This window comes from Bos taurus, chromosome 1 (genome assembly GCF_002263795.3).
Source record: "Bos taurus isolate L1 Dominette 01449 registration number 42190680 breed Hereford chromosome 1, ARS-UCD2.0, whole genome shotgun sequence".
NCBI classification, from domain to species: Eukaryota; Metazoa; Chordata; class Mammalia; order Artiodactyla; family Bovidae; genus Bos; species Bos taurus.
In genome coordinates this window covers 43,170,184-43,186,658 of record NC_037328.1, presented here as the reverse complement: position 1 = coordinate 43,186,658, position 16,475 = coordinate 43,170,184, and the positions used below count along the sequence as shown (strand labels likewise).

At 40.2% G+C, this 16,475-nt stretch overlaps 1 protein-coding gene across 1 annotated transcript in view; it reads left to right on the top strand.

Annotated features, from left to right (window-relative positions):
• Positions 1–16,475, top strand: part of DCBLD2 (discoidin, CUB and LCCL domain containing 2) — an 82,714-nt gene that overhangs the window by 8,139 nt on the left and 58,100 nt on the right. The window contains exon 2 of the mRNA NM_001205911.3: positions 14,736–14,963. Within this exon, the coding sequence (NP_001192840.3) occupies positions 14,736–14,963 (228 nt within the window). The remainder of the gene's footprint in view (positions 1–14,735; positions 14,964–16,475) is intronic.

Sequence of the window (16,475 nt, the reverse complement as noted above, 5' to 3'; positions counted from 1 at the left end):
TAGATCTGCCTCAGATAAGGACCATTGGTCGAACCTCCCATGGGATTTCTGCTCAGCCACAGCATCGTGACTGACCTGTCTTGTCCTAAACCCTTGTCCTGTTCTTCATCCCTGCAAGTAAAACTACCTCCTGCCTCGCCTTTTCTTCTTCCTCAAATCATCTCTTCCACCTTGTCCAGAACCCTGCTTTATTGGGGAATATAAGTTGTGCTTTTAGTATAATTTAAACTTCCATGGTGCTTCTTAACCGTGTATCTGGAAACACAGTCAAGACGCCACTGGCTTATATATACATCTTTTCTTTCAACTGGTTGCTTTGCCCGCAGCTTATATTTCTCCTTTTTTTCAATGACCAACTAACAAGTAGACTAAATTTGTGCTGTACATTTTCTTAGTGTCAGCACACATATTTGTTAAATGATGATTTCCTTGCAGTCTAGCTTCTGCTCTTCTGAAAGTGTCTTTTCAACTGTGAGTTTTTTATTTTTTTCTTTTAAACCCAAGAGGTTTCTTTGTCTTCATTATTTTTTAACTTGGATGGAGTTTGAAAGTATAGAGATGTTGGAGTCAGACATATATGGGTTTAAATATTAATACTAGGCATGTCACGCTCAGTGTTTTTTTTTTAATGTATAACTCACCTCTGTAGAATGCATGAGGCTGTGACCAAATCTAGGCAGTTGCTAAATTTTGATTCAGTGAGTAAAACAACATGTGAATGAAAATTTTGTTTCTCTTTCCCTACTCTACAATTAAGATTTCCATTTTCAAGTGTTGGCTTTCTGTTGAGATACAGTGCTTCTCCATCCTTCTGGTCCTTCTTCCCATTTTCCCTACACTTACTGTATAGGAAAGTTCCACCCCTAGCTTAGTGAAGGGGTCAGGCCGTGTAGTGAAGAAATGAGACAGCAGGATGTGATTGTTCATGTGAAATATCCTTACTTGGCCTCCAGCCCACTGAGACCTTAATACAGGTTTTGGCCCCTCGCTTTTGGCCTCCCCTTTCTCCAACTTCCTACCTGTTGATAGACTTCAACTTTCTTTGATCTCCACCCTCAGATCATTTTCAGCTTCATGGTTCCTCTCTCTCTTCCAAGCATGAACTATTTCTGGTTACTCTTTTTATCCTAGATGCTAACTTTATAGGTCTGGATGTGAGACATTCTGTTGCATGGGTGGAGGAAGAGTGTTTTAGTTAGGAGGGTTATAGGGAACTGAAAATTACACATGCTTAAAGTAAAAGGTAATTTTGGGGAGCATTTTGAGGTAGTTTGCGGAATCTTCTTAAGGACTTAGCCAGACTAAGCTCTGAGAAAAGCAGAGATGCAGCCAGACCTCAGACACCAAGGGCTCTGTCTTGTTACAGTCAGGCTTTCTCTGTATGTAGCAGATCATGGCTGCTGGCAATCCTCAAGGCTTATGGCCTCAGCACTAGAGAGATTCTGGGGTTTCCCTGACATACAAGGGCAGGAAATGGGAGGGCAGGGTAAGTTGGCCTCAGATGGGCCCAGTGTGAGTCAGTACCCACCCTTGGACCAGTTAGCTAACCAGGGGGCATGTGGTCATATGAAAACTGTTGCAAACTACAGAGTAGTTCCCAGAAGGAAGGGAGGGTACTAGATACGTAGACATCATCTTCAGAGAGATTGTTCACATTTATAGAATCCAGTGCGCTTTATGTAAGTTCTTACCAAGCCCTCACAGTTACCTTGGGAGATGGGTGGTATTACTCCCATGTATAGTTGAGGATGTAGAGGTTAAGTGCTAGGATCACCTCAGAAGTTGGCATAGCTAGAATTTACATTGGAAAGTCTGTGTACTTTCTGTTGTATCACTTATCTACCATTGTGCCTACCCTTGTGTTTTGAGTTCATTATTTTCTAAATTTGGCAGCATATGTTAAGAACCCAGTGCGCCTTGTTTCTATGTCTGTGGCTACCCAGGCAAACAGAATACCTTGCCTGCCTAGCAGAGTTCTACAGCTGGTGTGGCAAACCGACATAAATATGCATAATTAAGCACATTCAATAAAGAGATTTTAATAATGGAAATGGAGAGAAAGACCTGGACTTTCAGAAAGGTTTCCCAAGAGAACACTGAGTAGGTATTTGCCAGGTGGCTCTGAGGAGTAAGGACATTATTGTTGGCAGAGCTGAGAAGTGCAGAGGAGAGAGTGGGTGGAGCATGGGGGAGTTACCTGAGAGCCCATCGTTCCAGAGCGGGGGCAGAGAGTTTGTGGGAAAAGTTGAGATGAGATGGGAAAGGGAGTCAGGGGACAGATTATAATGGACTTTGTATTCTTGTCGAAGAGTTTGAGAACAGTTGAAGGTTTTTAAAATGAGCGACCTGCATGACCCAGTCTAAGAAACTGGCAGGAGTGTGGGCAAGTGGATTGGAGAGGAAAAAAAGGAAGTGGAGGGAACCTGTTAGAGAACTCTTGAAAGGGCCTGCACTTGTTCAGAGGGACTAAATTTAGAGATACTAAGGAAACAAAGTATAAAACTTAATGACCAGTTAAATCTGAGAGAGCAAAGGTCAGTTAAAAATGCTGGTTTTTTCCTTCTGGAATTGTCTTCTCTCTGCTTTCAGCACCTCCCTCATCCACAAGTAATTGTCTAGTTAATTGCTATTTATCCTATGCATGCGCACGCACACACTGTATCACATCCATTACTTCCCTGCAGTACTCAACATTCCAGAAATTATTCATTAATACTATGTCTGTCTTACTATTTTGTAAATTTTGTAAGGACAAGGGCCTTGTCATTTCTCTTGTTCGTTAGAACCTGGTTCAGTACTTGGCACATGGAAGATGCTCATTGAATCTTGGTACATGAGTTTGAATACTGTGGAATTTCTGAGCGGAGATGCTTAATATAGAAGTAGATGACAGATTTGAGAATTAGGAGAAAGGTTGGAAACTTTGGAGCATTCTCCACCTAGTGGTAACTGAAGTCAGGGTGGAGAGATGGCCCTGGCAGCATACAGAGAGAGGGGAAAGAGCTGGAGAACCGCAGAGTCAGTTATCTGTAGTCAAAAGATGTCAGCTAAGATGCTGGAGAAGTGGCAATTAGAGAGTTTAAAGAAGAACTAAGTTGGGGAAGAAGAGTTCTAAGAAGGAGGGAGGGCCGATAAGGAAGGAAGGAAGGTGGGAGGGAAGGAAAAGCCAGCAATACCAGATGCTGTGGAAAGGTCACAGATGATAAGGATGGCAAAATATCTGTTGACTTGGCAGCTCGTAAACTGACCGCTTTAGTGAATAGTCCCATTGGGAAGGTAGGTCTGTGCTTCCTGGTGCTGCCATAACAGATCACCACAAATTTAGACGGCTTCAAGCAACAGAAATTTATTGTCTTACAGTTGTGCAGGCTGAACTTCGGAAAGTCAGGTATCGGCTGGGCCATGTGCTGTCTCTGAAGGCTCTAGGTGAGGGCCCTTCCTTGCTCCTTCTGGGAGTTGCAGTCTTTGGAATCCCTTTGCATCGTTCCAGTCTGTGCCTCTGAAGTGGCATGGTATTTTCCCTATGTCTGTATCCCTGTCCAACTTTCCCTCTTTTTATAAGGACACCAGACACTGGATTAGGATTTGTCCTAATCCAGTATGACCTCATTTTAAATTGATTACATCTGCTAAGACCTGTTTCCAAATAAGGTGACATTCATAGGTTCCAGGAATTAGGAACATATAATTTGGTTGTTGGGATAATGGGGTCTAGGGGGAGCACAATCCATCCCACAACTGTCTAGAAACTGAATTATTGTGTTTTGAGCCTAGAATGGGAGGGCGTACAGGAGGAAAAGAAATAAGACAGCAAACGTGGAAAACTGACAAAGCTCTCTCTATAAGAAAAAAAAAGTGGGAAAAAGTGGCAGATATTGGGGAACACTGGGTGGAGAAAGATTGTGTGTTTTTTTTGTTGCTCTCATTGTTAGAATTCCGAAATTTATTAAAAGCGTGGACCCTTCCTAGGCGCCACTGTAGCAAAATTGTACCTGTCGTGCAAATGTAAAATTAACACATCAAAGATTTTATTCAACTCATTAATTAGTGAAGGAATCAGTAAGAGGTTAAAATGTGTCCAAAGAGTATTTGAGAGACTAGGTGTTTAGATAGGCAGTCTTAGGCTGTGATTGCTAGATTAGATGACTAAAAGTGGGCTATTAGGGCTCTAAACTGTAATATTTGGATTTTTTTTCAACTGTCCAGAAATTATATACATCTCCACAGGACAAAAATCTACAATTTTATAGGAATAAAACTAGCATATGACCCAGCAGTCCCACTACTAGGCATATGCCCTGAGAAAACCCAAAACTGAAAAAGACACATGTACCCCAATGTTCATTGCAGCACTATTTACAATACCTAGGACATGGAGGCAACCTAAATGTCCATCAACAGATGAATGGATAAAGACACAGTGGTACATATATATAATGAAATATTACTCAGCCATAAAAAGGAACCCATTTGAGTCAGTCCTAATGAGGTAGATGGGCTTGTAATTTAGAGCCTTGCCAACATCTGCTGGATCATCGAAAAAGCAAAAGTTCCAGAAAAACATCTGCTTTATTGACTATGCCAAAGCCTTTGACTGTTTGGATCACAATAAACTGGAAAATTCTGAAAGAGATAGGAATACCAGACCACCTGACCTGCCTCTTGAGAAACCTGTATGCAGGTCAGGAAGCAACAGTTAGAAATGGACATGGAACAACAGACTGGTTCCAAAGAGGAAAAGGAGTACGTCAGGGCTGTATATTGTCACCCTGTTTATTTAACTTATATGCAGAGTACATCATGAGAAACGCTGGGCTGGAAGAAGCACAAGCTGGAATCAAGATTGCCGGGAGAAATATCAATAACCTCAGATATGCAGATGACACCACCCCTATGGCAGAAAGTGAAGAGGAACTAAAAAGCCTCTTGATGAAAGTGAAAGAGGAGAGTGAAGAAGTTGGCTTAAAGCTCAACGTTCAGAAAATGAAGATCATGGCATTTGGTCCCATCACTTCATAGGCAATAGAAGGGGAAACAGTGGAAACAGTGTCAGACTTTATCTTTCTGGGCTCCAAAACCACTGCAGATGGTGACTGCAGCCATGAAATTAAAAGACGCTTACTCCTTGGAAGAAAAGTTATGACCAACCTAGACAGCATATTGAAAAGCAGAGACATTACTTTGCCAACAAAGGTCTGTCTAGTCAAGGCTATGGTTTTTCCAGTAGTCATGTTTGGATGCGAGAGTTGGACTGTGAAGAAAGCTGAGCACCAAAGGATTGATGCTTTTGAACTGTGGTGTTGGAGAAGACTCTTGAGAGTCCCTTGGACTGCAAGGAGATCCAACCAGTCCATTCTGAAGGAGATCAGCCCTGGGATGTCTTTGGAAGGAATGATGCTGAAGCTGAAACTCCAGTACTTTGGCCACCTCATGCAAAGAGTTGACTCATTGGAAAAGACTCTGATGCTGGGAGGGATTGGGGGCAGGAGGAAAAGGGGATGACAGAGGATGAGATGGCTGGATGGCATCACTGACTCAATGGATGTGAGTCTGAGTGAACTCCGGGAGATGGTGATGGACAGGGCAGCCTGGCGTGCTGCGATTCATGGGGTCGCAAAGAGTCAGACACGACTGAGCGACTGAACTGAACTGATAACCCAGTGAAGTGAGTCAAAAGAGAAAAACAGGTATCATATACTAACACATAGATATGGAATCTAGAAAGATGGTACTGTTGAACCTATTTGCAGAGCAGCCGTGGAGACAGACGTTGAGAACAGACTTATGGACACAGCTTGAGCGGAGGAAGGAGAGGGTGGGATGTATAGAGACAGTAACATGGAAACATACATTCAGTTCAGATCAGTCGCTCAGTCTTGTCTGACTCTTTGTGACCCCATGAATCACAGCACGCCAGGCCTCCCTGTCCATTACCAACTCCTGGAGTTCTCTTAAACTCATGTCCATCGAGTCAGTGATGCCATCCAGCCATCTCATCCTCTGTCGTCCCCTTCTCCTCCTGCCCCCAATCCCTCCCAGCATCAGAGTCTTTTCCAATGAGTCAACTCTTTGCATGAGATGGCCAAAGTACTGGAGTTTCAGCTTTAGCATCATTCCTTCCAAAGAAATCCCAGGGCTGATCTCCTTCAGAATGGACTGGTTGGATCTCCTTGCAGTCCAAGGGACTCTCAAGAGTCTTCTCCAACACCACAGTTCAAAAGCATCAATTCTTCGGCTCTCAGCCTTCTTCACAGTCCAACTCTCACATCCATACATGACCACAGGAAAAACCATAGCCTTGACTAGACGAACCTTTGTTGGCAAAGTAATGTCTCTGCTTTTCAATATGCTATCTAGGTTGGTCATAACTTTCCTTCCAAGGAGTAATAACCAGTGGGAATTTGCTGTATGACTCAGGGAATTCAAACTGGGAATCTGTAACAACCTAGAGGGGTGGGATAGGGAAGGAGGTGGGAGGGATGTTCAAAGGAGAGAGGAGGAACATAGGTAAACCCTATGGCTGATTCATGTTGATGTTTGGTAGAAACCAACACAATACTATAAAGCAATTGTCCTTTCAATTAAAAAATAAATTAACTTTTTTTTCAACTGGTCAAATTGGTTTTATTTCATTATTTACTAAAGTTTTAAATATAATCACATAAAAAACAAACATTTCAAAAAGTGCAAAATATTAGAAAGCTAATCAGTGCTATTAATCTTTCCATGCAAACAATCTCTCTTGCTGAGAATAAGCAATACCAATTCTGCAGCTGGGAATATGTATAAAATGGTACTCTACCAGAGTTTAAAAATAGGCTTGGTCAAGAGATTGCACATGATACAACTGAAGTAGTGCAAAAAATATACAACTGAATAAGGAATTTAAGTCAAGCTTAGTACCCTGTGTAAGTGCATCCATGATACCAACACGGGGATACACAGGATATAAAGCTCTTTTCCAGCCACCTGCCCTTCACCACCAGGAAGGAAACACTTCTTAGTATAAACAGTGGTTTATCTAACAATCCGGGGTGATGCTGTTCATCTTTGGTTACAGGGACTCACTCTTGCTTGTCCTTTGGCTTACTCTTACAATTTACTTACTCTGTTAATAGGAAGAGTAAATTTAAATTTGAAGACAACAACTTGATGAAAGCTTCCCCTTTACATTGAATGCTACCTCATTCTCAGTAACCCTTATTTTGGTCTCGGAGTTTATGTAGTAAATAAAGCATTTCATAGAGCTGAAATGTCTTAGTGGCTTGGTCAGCATTAGTCTGTAAGCAGATGGACACAGAGGCCAGGCTCTCACCAGTACCCCAACCTTATGCTGTTAAATTAAAAAATAAATTAATTTTAAAAAACTGCAAGTTTATGTCCAATGAAGACTAGGGCCTTTAGTTGATGATAAATTACAAGTCCAATTAAATACTTTGCTCTGTAATTTTTGGGCAGCTTTTGGTCTCTATGGCATTTAAAGTTTCTACTGCTCACCTTTTTTTTTTAGCGTATTTCCAAGTTTCAGATAATTTTTCTGCCATATTTATTATAATCTACTGAAACAGAGATGGGGGCCTGAGAACCTAATGTTCTAATGTTGACGAAATTTTGAGAAACACTAAGTAAAAATACTGGTGACTTTCAATGCCCATCTGAGATCAGGATCCATTATTGTAATGACAGCTGTTCCTTAGACTGTGGTGGTTTTTTTTTTTTTTTCCAACCGTGCTTGGCTCCTGGGCAGAGAGATCATTTGATCCCAGGTGGAGGGTTTCCCAGGCAGAGAGATCCTCAAGAAGGCATAGTGGCCAGAAAGTGAAGGTACCAGGAAGAGTGTAGTTCACACACTGGATGTGAGATCCAGGCTGGGTGGGGAAAGAAGTAAGGCTAAGGGCCACATAATAGATGGGGAGGAAAGAGAGAAGTTCACAGAAAGCCAGCAGTGGGTGTAAGAGAGCCGAAAGGTCAGGAGACTGACCAAAGGAGTGAGACATTAAAGTTTTTGACATTCACAGGTGGGAGGAGTCTACAGTAATAGCAAAAACAAAGTCTAGGTTGTGTTTTCATGAGTCACTGAAGTGAAGTAGAGGTCATCCGGGAGAAGATTAGTGAGAATTACTTTCTCATGATTTATACTTTTCACAGGACACTGTAGTCGAAGCTTTAAAGCTGCTGTAAATCTTCTAAAGTAATGAGCCATTGTTCTGATGGCTTAGCGAGGCTGTGCCAAACGCACCAGATCCACATATGATTCTGGTCTTCATGACTGTAATAAATACCCTCAGACATTTATTGAGCACATTATTGTGGATTAGGCCCTTGATAGTAAGGAGGGTCAGAGAAGGCAGTGGCACCCCACTCCAGTATTCTTGCCTGGAAAATCCCATGGACGGAGGAGGCTGGTAGCCTGCAGTCCATGGGGTCACGAAGAGTTGGACATGATTGAGCGACTTCACTTTCACTTTTCACTTTCATGCATTGGAGAAGGAAATGGCAACCAGCTCCAGCGTTTTTGCCTGGAGACGGCGGAGCCTGGTGGGCTCCCGTCTATGGCGTCACACAGAGTCAGACACGACTGAAGCGACAGCAGCAGCAGCAGTAGGGAGGGTTTTTTTGCTTTGTTTTATCTTTTTATTTATTTATATATTTATTTATTTTTGGTCGTGCTGGGATGTTGTTGCCCTGTGGGCTTTCCTCTAGTTGCGAGCGGGGCTACTCTCTGGTTGCAGCCCATGGGCTTTTCACTGTGGTGGCTTCTCTTATTGCAAAGCACGGTCTCTAGGGCACGCTGGCTCAGTTGTTTTGGCTTCCCGGCTCTAGAGTTCAGGCTCAGGAGTTGTGACACACGGACTTAGTTGTTCTGTGGCATGTGGGATCTTCCCGGGCCAGGGATCTAACACGCATCTCCTGCACTGGCAGGCAGACTCTCTACCACTGAGCCACTAGGGAAGCCTGACAGTAGGTGTTTTCATACAGTACCTCATTTAATTCTTACCCTATGTGGTTTGAGATAGTAGTATACCCATTTGAAGAAAAACTGACCTTTAGAAGCAGTAAACAACCTTCTCAAGATCACAGTGAGTGGTAGGGTACCACTGAGCCACTAGGGAAGCCTGACAGTAGGTGTTTTCATACAGTACCTCATTTAATTCTTACCCTATGTGGTTTGAGATAGTAGTATACCCATTTGAAGAAAAACTGACCTTTAGCAGCAGTAAACAACCTTCTCAAGATCACAGTGAGTGGTAGGGCATTTACATTCATCGTGTGACCCCAGGGCCCATTTGCTTAACCATTATGTTCTATGTAGAGTGTGTGCTTGGTGGGGATTGAAGAGGATTTAAACATCTCACTTTCCTTCATGTGATTCAGTTTTGTAAATTATTATTACATGCAGGCAGGAGTTTGGGCTTAAAGATCGAGCTGGGAGCTGTTTCTTTTCCTTAAAATTGCCACCATAACCCTCTTGCAGCTCTCAGCACGTATCCATCTTATTGCAATATTTTTTCAAAAAATGAATGAAATTAAAGTATGGCCTTGAAATATCTTTTTGAGATTGTCGTGATGCAGCTTTAAAAATCTTAGAGTAATAGGATTTATACAGTACTTTGTAGTCTGAAAATTCTTAGTGCTAAATAATGCATTAAAAATTTTCATTGAAGTCAAATGAAATAATGAAATAGGATATCCTGATTGATACTTGCAAGTCGTTCTTCGGAACACTTTCCTACTCTGAATGCCTCTCTTCTCCATTTCTTATAAGATCTCACAGATGTGTTACAAGATGTGACAGAAGTGACTCTTATTTAGAGGAAGTATATAGTCAGACTCACCCGTGCACTCTGACAAAAACCCGTGAAAGTCCACTGGAAAAATATAAGCCTCTCCTAGTTTATGATGATTGTAATGAAAGTTGCCTTGCTCTACGTTTTTGGCATATTTATGAAAGTTTCTTACATTTGTGTTTGTTCTTGTTAAAGAAAGTGTTTTTTGAAGTCCTTTCGTGTTCATGTTAATAAAATTAAATAAGATAATGTTTATTATTTTTACTAGTAATGTGACTACAATATGGGGTTAGCTGGAAGGTTACATAAAATCAGCATCATGAGCACATGTTTATCTGAAAAACACACTTGAAGTTTAGAAAGCAGCCTAAAATAAGCATGTGTTCTTTGCTGTATTAATTCACTGCTATTTAAATTAACATTCCTTGTGTTTTCTCTTGAGATGTATAGTAAAAAAAAAATTACTCAGCTATTTTCCTGGAGCAGTATCAAAATTTGTATCTGGCTTAACACATCTGACCTGACAGTATTCAGAGGAAGTGAACACATGTTCTCTGAGTAATCCCCTAGATAAATCTGCAGCCGAAGGGGCAGTGAGATCAAATTCCAGTGTTTTCTCTCCACTGAAATAAAATTAAAATTCAAAAGTTGCATGAAGAGGCTTTCTACCCTTTATGGCCCACTGTAGTCTGGTAGAGACCATCTAGGGGAGAAGGAGAAGTGGCTGACAAGCACGGTGGTGATGATGGAGTTAGAGAGGGAGAAAGAGCTGGACATGTGGAGTTACTGATGAGAGGGAGTATATGGATTGGTCCTACGATACCCATTTTGAAAATTATTTTTCCAGTAGTGGTTACACTCTCTGTCAATTCTACCTTGTGAAAGTGAGTAATAGTAGGTGGTGTTAGCCTGGTCACAGATTATTATTCTTTCCAGTTACAAAGCTAAGCAGAAAATCTGGAGACTCTTACTTCCTGACCCTATTACCGTCCTTTTTCAAACCCTCGTGTTAAGTAAGGGGCCTCGACCAAGAAAAATACTTGAGGGCTGTAGAGTAATAAGAAGAACCTTTTTTTTTTCCTTCTCCTGTTGGCTTAAAGAAAAATAAGCTTTCTGCTTATTTCTTTGACCTTATGGGGAAAACTATTCCCTGGGTTGTACCCTTAGCCAGAGGAAAAGGAACTAACTCAGATCTTCTGTTGGAGACGTCCTAGCCTTTTCTCCAAGTCAGCCCATCTCAGCCTTGATACTATCTGACACTTCGGGTCCATCACCCTTTTATTCTTGGGGGCTGTTCTGTGCCTTGTAAGATACTTTAGCCAGTGTCTTTGACCTCTACCCACTGGATGCTGGTAGCGCCCTCCCCCTCCAGTGGTGACCTGTCTCTTGTTGTTGTTTAGCCCCTCAGTCAGGGGGGTGGCTTGCCACGCCCTCCTCCAGGGCATCTCTCCCACCCACCTCTGTGCTCTGCCAAGTGGAAGGTAGAATTGTTCCAATGTCCCCCACCCCTATTTGAGAACCTCTGCTGTCATGTGTTAGGTGATTTGTTGATAATATTTTCCCGATTTTAGTGTTATTTTTTAAATATTTTGTCCCATTTCAAGTATTTTAGGCACTGTAGAAATAAACTGAAAGCACATTTTCTAACTTGGGCAAAAATGAGCGCAGGGTCTTTCTTTGATTTGAGAATTCAGCACTGTCACCTTTGGGTGCGTGGTACAGTGTTTTTTTTTGTGCAGGTGGGGACCCTTTTGTGGGTCAGGAATATATATTTAAAACAATATTGAGTCTCAGTGTAAAAACATTTCTTACTTGTAATAACAGAAAAAAAACATTTGAAAACTGCTGGTCTAGTGTCCCTTTTCAACTGGAATATTCTAAACATGTTCTTCATAGCAGTTGGTATTTGGTCAGCCCAGCCAAATCAGGTTAAACTTATCAAATAGACTTGGAAATATGAAACATTCAAGCTTGTGGATTGCAGTAGGTTTGAGACTTTCTTTTAACTTTAGTTTCTGGTGCATATCATCTTGTTTGCAAGAAGAGAAAAGCTCTGAACTCCATCACATATTTTAGAACATTCTTGGCACGTAACTTGTGGACTATTCATGCCCTCCCCCTACACAAGATACTGAAAAAAGATAGCTCCATTTTAACTGTTTTCTTCATCAGCACGTGTGCAAAAATCCTGTTTTTTCATCGGTTAGTATTTATTTTGTTAACTTTTGTAAGAACTACACTGCATAGGGGAAAAGGCAAAAAGACGTTTTGTGTATTTATGAAGAATCAAACAAATATGTACATAAAGATATCTAAAAATTGATATCTAAAACAGGTATCTCCTAACACTCTACTTGTCCTTTTGAAAAAATCATTTTTACATGACAACCTTAGGTTAAATAATAGCCTGTGGGGAATACATGAAATGCCACAGTCTGCCATTACTAAGTTCTGACTTCAGCTGTTAATAGCAAAATTCTTGGCGCTCTGAAATCCATCAACACTTCTAATCACTTAAAAAACTGCCTTAGTTTTATACATACTAAAGAAAATACACTTATATTTTGAATTACTTCATTTATTCAGGGTACTTTTTAAAGATTGAAACGCTTCCAGAAAGCTTGGTTTCATCTTTTCAGTGGTAAGAGTACATTTCTGACTAGTTTCATATTGCTATTAATAGAAGTTCTCTTAGGATGGTTGTCTTTTTCTCTAAGGAAAAACATTGGTGATTATTCAAAAGTTATTTAAATTATAATTCATTTATTTTCACAAGGGAGGTTTTTGTATCTTTGTGTTTTTAATTTAGGTGATATCCAGTAGTGATATTAAAGGTATTTTCATGGTAGTTTCAGGGGAACTTTGTGGTTATTTTCTATTCCTCTGAGTTGTATAACGTTCTAAATTTTATATGTGTAAAAGATCAGTGGATGTATCACAAAAACTCACAGGTTTATTTAATGGTGCCTTTCTGTATTATGATATTATTGAGCCACAATGCCTCATTTTTGCGTGTGGAGTGAAGGCAGGTATAGAAGACAAATGAAGTCCTGGTGGGTCAGATGGTAAAGAATCTGCCCACAATTAGGGAGATGGGTTCGATCCCTGGGCTGGGAAGATCCCCTGGAGGAAGCCATGACAACCCACTCCAGAATTCTTGTCTGGAGAATCCCCATGGACAGAGGAACCTGGCGGGCTACAGTCCATGGGGTCACAAAGAGTCAGACACAACTGAGTGACTAAGCACAATGTTGGTTAAAACCTACCAACAGAGGGAGATTCATTTAAGAAGCCGGATGTTGGCATTGACCTTAGTAGACTAAGTAACAATACTAATGTGGATTTGAGAGTAAAATTTCCTTATTAGCAAAAGACACTTAAGTATTGTCCTCAGAATCTAGGTACAGACTTGTTGTTCCTTCCTTGAAGCTAGTTGTGGGACTAGTTAGAGATAACTTTTTCATAGGTTAATGTACAGTTTCTTTATTCATTCAATTCGGTTCAGTTCAGTCGTGTCCAACTCTTTGTGACCCCCATGGACTGCAGCACACCAGGCCTCCCTGTCCATCACCAACTCCTGGAGTTTACTCAAACTCATGTCCATGGAGTTGGTGATACCATCCAACCATCTCATCCTCTGTCGTCCCCTTCTCCTCCTACCTTCAGTCTTTCCCAGCATCAGGGTCTTTTCAAATGAGTCAGCTCTTCACATCAGGTGGCCACAGTATTGCAGTTTCAGCTTCAGCATCAGTCCTTCCAATGAATATTCAGGACTGATTTCCTTTAGGATGGACTGGTTGGATCTCCTTGCAAATAAACATTTATTTTACAACTGCTACTTGCTAGATACTATGTTCTTATTCATAGGCTTTTAAAACTCTGTTCTAGTAAATAAAATCAGCCCTGCATTGTTCTTAAAAATAAAAAATCAAGATAATAGAAAGTTTTCTTAAATTCATCTGTATCCATATTGAGGTTAAAACTCAGAAGTGTCACTTTTAATAGTTTTTTTTGAAGTTCTGAACAATTCGAGAAGGTGATTATAAACAGCTCTTTTGAAGGAGAAAATAGTATCATTTTGAAAGGATGTATTCATTTTCCTATTAGACATTTATTTGAATCCCATCATTAAGGAATGCTAAATGATACAATTGGAGCAGCAGCTGAAACTTTTTAATCAGTATTATTGTCTCTTTCTAGGTGCTCAGTGAAATAGCACATTTTATGATAGAGGGAAGAATGCGGATATTGGATTTTTACTATGTGTTAAGTTACCTAGGTTTCCATATTCAGTTGCTGAGGGAATTTCTGGAACAAATAATGCTGCTACCAATATGTGAAGGGTTGCCGTGCCCTCCTCCAGGGAATCTTCCCCACCCAGGGGTCGAACCCCCATCTCTTAAGTCTCCTGCATTGGCCGGCTGGTTCTTCTACCACTTGTGCCACCTGGGAAGCCTGTCTTTAGTATAGCTTAAGTATTTTTAGAAATCATTCAACTTCTTACAGAGATTTTAGAAAAGGCTTGTGGTATTTGTAAGTAAATAGATGAAACTGATCATGTAGATTTATTTTTATAGTTTTATTTATTTTGAACAATTACTGTGAATACTCTTAAAGATTGGATTTATTATGATATGTATATATAAATATGGTATAATTGTTGCTAAGTTATGTTTACTTCTGTTTATTCTGAGTGGAAAGTTCTTTGAACTCATAAAGCTAACCATTGATTATTTTGACCTAACCTGGCTTCACCTGGCTCACACAACTAGATTTACCAAGAACCATGTCATCTAGTATATCTTGTGTACCAGACGTATTGGTGGTTGGTATAAAATATCTGATGTCATACGTATTTTAAAATATTCACAGAACCCTGATTATTTATAGTGTAAGCTAAAGATATAAAGAATAATATATCACTTTTTTAACTTTTTTTTTTTAAAGGTGATGGATGTGGACATACTGTACTAGGTCCTGAAAGTGGAACCCTGACGTCTATAAACTACCCACACACCTATCCTAACAGCACTGTTTGCGAATGGGAGATTCGTGTAAAGACGGGAGAGAGAGTGCGCATCAAATTTGGTGACTTTGACATCGAAGATTCTGATTCTTGTCACTTTAATTACTTGAGAATTTACAATGGAATTGGAGTTGGTAGAACCGAAATAGGTAGGACATTTTCAATATATCAGTGGCCAGAGTTTTAAAACTGAAGCCGTATTAGATACTTAACACTGAGTAATTATGCTCCATAGGATATGTGGGAAATTATTGGAATGTCTGGAAATCTTAAATTTGAATCTTTTGGAAAAGAAGATTCTTGTCTGTCTTGTCCACTTTTCTAATAAGCTTGTGTTGGTTCCTTTGCAACAAGATACCACTCTACTGCTTCTAAGGAGGAGAAAGTCAATTATCTTTTTGTATTGGTTTTTTTCTTTGATAATTTTATCTGCAGTTAAATATAAGTCATGCTTAGGAGTCAGTATATCATAGTAATTAAGAGCACGGGTTTTGGATTCAAACCTCCTGTTAGTAAAGTACTAACTCTGCTTTTAACTTGCTCTGTGTCCTCAGGCAAGTTACCTGATCTCTGTTTCCTCAGTTGTAATATAGCAAATGAGACTAGTACATGTGAAGTGCTTAGAAGGGTACCTGACACATAATATTTGCTTAGTAAATATTAGCTGCTGTTGTCCTTACTTTTAGCTAAGAACAATGGTTCTCAATTACGGCTGCATTTTAGAGTCACCTGGATAGATTTTTAAATAATGCCAGATCTCTGGTCCCCAACCTAAAGCAGTTGAATCAGGATTGGGTTGGACTCACACCTTGGGAATTTTAAAGCTTCCCAGGAGAATATACTTTGAGGTCAAGTTGAGAACCTTTGGTTAGAGATCAGCACCTTTCTCTTTAGCAGGAAAGGTAGAAAAATTCCTAGGACTATCTTGGTGAGTTAATATCATAGAATAAATAAATCTATCTGTGACTTTATTTGGAAAGACTTACTGATACAGGTATGTAAAATGTCTTTTAGAACTATAACTGGAACTTAGTATCTTGTTCTTTTGAGCATCGTGTGCATCTCCTGGGCTCCTCTCCATCTCGAGTCAAACCCTTCATCTCTTCCCCACTTTTCAGCCTCTTACCTACCAAGAGGAACAGTTCCTGGTCTATTGAGCGATAACCACTGTTGTCTCCCAGTCAGCTCTCAATTAATCTGGGTTCTTGATCACCATGTGCATGTTGCCTTGAATATATGGTCTCAGATAAACTTTTAGAAACTCAAATTGCCTGAGGAACTATCTATAACTGTAACATTAATAGAAGGCAGCTGGATATTAACTGCCTCCTGAGGTGATGCAGTAGGGAGTCAGCAGTACCACCTGAGCAGCTTTGAGACAACGATGAAAAATGTGAACCATGATCTGATCAAGCCCTTAGCAGTTTCTAGGAAATAAAGGAGCTAGAGAAACACATTCTATCAACCATAAAGACTATATATAAGTGGCATTTTTTAAAAAAAGAAAAGGAAGGAGATCAAGATAACTGGCATGCATTAGAGAGAGATGTCTTCCAAAAGTAATGTGTGGCCCTTGTGATTTTGTTTGGATCTTGATCCAAATTGATTGCAAGAAGACATTTTTAAGATAAGCAGAGAAATTTTAGGGTAAGATAAGAGTA